The 5132-nt window shown below is 64.9% G+C and overlaps 1 protein-coding gene across 1 annotated transcript in view; it reads left to right on the top strand.

The window, feature by feature from the left end:
• The first annotated feature begins 89 nt into the window (after positions 1-89).
• Positions 90-5132, top strand: part of ZFPM1 (zinc finger protein, FOG family member 1) — a 38140-nt gene continuing 33097 nt past the window's right edge. The window contains exons 1-2 of the mRNA XM_010844001.1: positions 90-239; positions 2715-2843. Coding sequence (XP_010842303.1) covers positions 143-239; positions 2715-2843 — 226 coding nt within the window. The 5' untranslated portion in view covers positions 90-142. The remainder of the gene's footprint in view (positions 240-2714; positions 2844-5132) is intronic.

The raw sequence follows: 5132 nt of genomic DNA, 5'->3' as shown, positions 1-5132 counted from the left end.
GAGACTCTGCCTGGTCCCCACTGCACCGGCCCCTGGGGCTGCACTGGTTCTGGGAGGGTCAGGGGGCCGGTGGTGGGTGCACCGTGAGGGGGCAGCGCCTTACGACTCCTCTGGGGCTGTGTCCACAGGTTCCCTCGGAGACATGGAGGCCAAAGAAGAGGCCCAGGCCGCAGACACCAGCCTCCCAGAGCGGGAGGCCACAGTGGTGGAGCCTGAGCCCACAAGCCCTTCCAGTCCAGGTGAGTCGGGCGGTGGGCCCCACAGGCCTGGCCCGGCCCCCTGGGCTGCCCCCCATCCTCGCAACTTCACACGAGCCAGTGCCCACTGAGGACTCAAGTTTCCACACGTGTGAAATGGGCATTGTGCTGAGAGGTGCCCGTGGGCTAGCCATGCCCTGCAGGGCCAGGAGAAGGCATGGAGGGGGTCGGGGATGGGGGTCTGGAAAGCTAAGCCCTTCATGGCGCAGATGGGGAGAGCGAAGCCAGATGGGGAGGGTCTAGTCCAGGTTGAGTCAGGGTCACGTGGGCTCTGAGTGGCCTCCCAGACTCAGTGAAACAGGGACGCTTGCCTCAGCACATGTGGGGCTCCCTTTACAGACGAGAGAATGAGGCCCCGAGAGGCTGAGTGATTTGCCCAGGGTCCCCCCGCCTGTAAACTCCCAAACAGGATCCCACCCTAGGCCTGAGTTCAGGTGGACTTCCCAGCCCTCTGCGGGCTCCCTCCCCTCCCCACCCCACCCTTTGCACCTGACCCTTTCCTTGGGCCCTCCTGGTGGCAGCGTCCTAGGGGTTGGGGATGTGTTTCTAAAGCTGAGAACAGGACTTGGGAGGAGAGATTCCCACACACACCCAGCGGTGGATTAACTGACACCAAGGAGTCTCCTCTGGCTAGGTCCCTGGAAGGGCCTCGAAGCTGGCCCAGCCTCTTGGGCCAGCCACGTCCTCAGATTGTCCCAGAGACCCCTAGGAGGAGAGGCCTCCCTGAGGTGGAGGCCCTGGGGGAGGTCAGCGCCCTCATCCCTGTTTTCCAGAAGAGGGACCTGAGACTGGGGGGTGGTTAGTAGGTTTGGGGGTGGGCTCTGAGTCCTGCTCACCTTACCCCACCCCCTCTGCCCTGCTGGCCGTGGGTGGAAACCTCACTCCCATCCCCACTCTGCCATGAAGCCCCCTGCACAGAGGCAGAGTCACCCCCAGGCCATAGTGTGATGGGGGAGACAGTCACAGGACTGAGTGGTGCTGTGACTGGGAGTGAAGGCGGGATGGGTGGGGGCAGCTGTGAGCAGACGTGCAGGACGTGTGGAGCTGCCCGTGCAAAGGCCCTGCAGTGGGATGCAGAAGGACAGCAGGACAGCCTGGCAGGGCTGGGACTGAGGGGCTGAGATTCCCAGACACAAGGTGGGGGGCTTCTCACTGTGGACCCCCCACCCCCGTAAGGTGCCAGTGTCAGAGTCTCTCCGGGATAACCATAGGCCCCCAACAGGCCCCATCCTGAGACCTGCGGCCTGTGTGCCTTTCCCCAGCACAGTCCGTTGGGGTCCCAGCTCCTGCAGTGAGGCCAGGCCAGCAGGACTCGAACCCAGTGCCAGGGCTCCCGTCATCCTCAGCTCCCCTGGGCAGCGGGCAGAGCAGAGGGGCCCAAGCCTGGACTCTGACACTCTTGTTGGGTGGCTGTCTCTGTCTCTGCCTTCATCATCTCCATCAGTCACTTAGCACTGCAGCCAGCACCCGCCCCGCCACCCCCAGCCCTGGCCCCAGCCTCGGCCCTCTCTGAGCCTTGGTTTCCACATCTGTAACTGGGCCTGAGCCCCTCAGTGGCCCAGGGTGTGGCGAGGGGCCTCCACCACCACCTCCATCACCATCAGGTGCTGCGAGCTCACGGGGGCCTCGCTCTCCAGAGGGCCAGCGGCTGGTTCCTGGTGGACTTTGCCCCGGGGAGCCGGGTCCCTTATCTGATCTGGGAGCTGGGCTGCATGGAGTGGGGGCGGGCCCGGGGAGGAGCTGGAAAAAACAGTCGGGGTTGCACCTGGCACAGACTGTGGTGATAACGCGCTGATGAGCGTGATAAGGCGGCAGGAGCAATGTCTGCCTGTCGGGCGGGCCCAGCGTGGCTCCCGCGCAGTGGCTGGAGCTCAGATGCCAGCCGCGTTGATTTATAGCCAAAAATAATAGGACTTTTATACCGTGTGATTGATTTATTCGATGTTAATCACAGCCCTTATCGCGGTATTAATAATCTGCCGGGTGCGTGACGTCACCAAGGGGGGGCTTTTATGGGACCTCATTGATTGGGGGCCGCCGTGGTTATCGGTCCAGCAGGGAAGGCAAATATGCCCTTTGGGCTGGAATTGGGTGCGGGGCTTGGTGGAGGGGCCCCCAGCTGCCAGCCGAGGAGACCGGGAGCTGGGCCGCGCGTGTGCCCGCTGGCCTGGGCGTGCCGAGAGGCCATCCACGCTCTAATTATTAACAACAGCGGGGAGGGCGCCTATCACTGCTGCAGTTAATGAGGGGCTGAGGGTTTGTTTTTTTAAAAGGCTTGGGGGGCGGAACTGAGATGTCTGATCGTACCCCCCCAGTTTGAAGAAGCCTGGGTGAGGGGGTCACCGTGGCCACACGCTCACCCACCTGGCTTCAGTATCCCTCGCGGCCGCGGGCTGGGGTGGGCAGACACCTCGGTGTCCTGAGGCTCCAGGGAACCTACTGGTCTCCTTTCCACAGACGCTAATCCTCCACCCCCTCCACTGCCGCCGGCCCCCACGTCCCCAGGAGGTCCCGAGGAGCCAGAGCATCGGGAGCCAGAGATGAGGCCGGAGGAGGAGGCAGCCAGCAGCCCCTGGAGTGGGCCAGGTAAGCGCGCCTGCGGCCGGGTCTGGCAGCATTGCCTCGCAGGGCGGCCCTGGGGCCCAGCCAGTGGGGGGTCCTGAGAACCAGCCACCTGACGGCACGGGGTGGAGCGCGGTGGACAGGCCAGCTATACTGGCCAGGAGGTGGGTGGTGAACTGTTGGGCCCAAGCCTGACGTCTGTCCCAAAGTCCAGCCGGCCTGTGGGTCCGCAGGTTCCCTGGATGGGGCACCGAGCTGTACCGATGCTCAGAGCTAAACCGGGGCCCCACGAAGTGGACGGGCCTCTGAGGGTTCCTTGGAGGCAGGCTGTGGTCTGGCGGGGACAGCGGAGCAGCCGAGAGACGGGAAGGGCATCCGCCAGGCAGGAGCAGCAGGGCCAAGGCAGGGTGGTGGGGGTGTGGATCTGGAGCTGCCCGCCTGCCAGGCCCTTGCCAGCCAGGAAGGGGCTCCGGCCTCAGGGGGTGGGAGGGGAGACAGGAGGCAGCTCCAGCCCCCCAGGTTCCTGGATGAAGGGCATGTCTTTGAATCGGTTCTGTGCCTCCCAGCACTGCCCCGCCCCACCCCACCCCATTTGTAGCTGGAATTGTGAGCTCGGGGCCCACCAGGCCCTCCCAGAGGCGCCCATCTCCACCAGCTTGAGTCGCAGGTGGGCTGGGCGCGTCCTAATTGGAGCTAAGGCGGCTCACTGGGCACAGCGTGGCTGGCCGTCAGGGCCCCGAGTGGGGGCCACTAGGTGAGGGGGGGCAGGCGTGGCCCTGGTGAACGCAGGGCCTGGGCCAGGCGCATGGCCACGTAGCATGTATTGAGCACCTGCTGTGTACCGGACGTCAACTCTGAGCAGACAGGCTCCTGGGGAGCTGTGACACCAGCACAGCCAGCAGTGTGGGGAGGGAGGTCGCAGGGGACATACGGCGAGGGCCTCAGCTATGGGGGCTGGGAAGACCTCACTCCGGCAGAGAGGACCCCCACGGTCTCCCAGGGGTGTTAGAGATGCTCTCCTGCAGTTCAGTTCGAGTAGCCCTGTGAACCTCATCGTGATCCCGAGGTGCCAGTGAAAGAGGGCTGGATTGATTAGTGATGTCTGCAGGGCACCAAAGAGATGAGGGGCTCGTGTGTCTTCTGGGCTCCCTGCTTACCTCTTTGCCATATGTGCACGTCTGAGGCCTGGAGAGGGTAGGGTTGGCTGCTGGTCACAACCAGGATGGGAACCGCGACCACAGACTCAAGGCCAGGGGTGAGTCAGTCCACTGAGAGAGCACCCTGGGTCAGACAGGCCGGGGCCCCCATGCTAGCCCAGCGCTGGAAGGGGCGTTAGCACAGCCACTCCACTGCCGTCGGGACTCCTCGGCCGCCCCCTTATCACCTCAGTGACCCAATGACAGGCGGGGAGGGGCCCCAGGAGCCCTGGCCGGCCATGCCCACAGCATGCCTTCTCCACACACAGTGCACCTGGCCAGGGACAGGCTTCAGGCCACATGTCTACGCAGCCCGCACCACCAGCTGGGCACGGCTGAGCTGGACACCCACCTGCGGGGCCAGGCCTCTCCACACACGGGGGACAGAGCTGGGGGGCTGGGGTCCACTCTGCTGCCCCAGTTTCCCCAGGTCTAGGGCGAGGTAACAAAAAGGCAGCTACAGACTCCAAGTCAACCCTGCCTTGGCCCCATGGCTCCCACACTCCAGGGACCACCACCAGTCCAGGCATTGGACCCTGAGGCTGCAGTCTGGAGCATGACCGCGGGGACGAAAGGCCGGGCTGTCCTCAGAGCAGCCCTGGGGCTGATCCACGTCACTGCCCGGAGGCAGCACACCAGACTCCAGCCCGGCTCTGGAGCTCGGGCTGTGCGTGTGTGGACGCCGGCCCAGCTGTCTTGCGTCGGCCACCGCCCACCACGCGGCCTTTTTAGCATCCACATCCATGTTCTACAGATGGGAAGGCAGAGGCCCCTGGAGATCAGGGCCTGGCCCCAGGGCAGCTGTGGGGGCCTGGCTCGGGTGGGTGCACCCGGGAGCTTCCTGCGCTATTTGCATCTTCGGGGGGCTGCGGGGGGGCTCCCTGTCGGCTCCTGCAGATAGGAATTTCTGTGTAGTGGGCAGCGATGGGCCGATAAGCGGCCGCTGGCCAACCGCCGTGGTGGCCGTCCTCTATCAGACCCCAAACAGGCCACACTTATCGCCTGGCCGGGAAGCCAGAGAGGCCCCGTGGGCTCTTATCTTGTAGGGGCCGCCCCGCTGGCGATGGGAGGCAGGCCTTGCCGGGGCCGGCTGGATCGGCGTCCCCAAGGGCAGTGC

The sequence above is a fragment of the Bison bison genome, unplaced genomic scaffold, assembly GCF_000754665.1.
Source record: "Bison bison bison isolate TAMUID 2011002044 unplaced genomic scaffold, Bison_UMD1.0 scf7180017864192, whole genome shotgun sequence".
Classification (NCBI taxonomy): Eukaryota; Metazoa; Chordata; class Mammalia; order Artiodactyla; family Bovidae; genus Bison; species Bison bison.
Note: the sequence above shows the minus strand (reverse complement) of the source record. Positions and strands in the feature narration are given on the sequence as shown.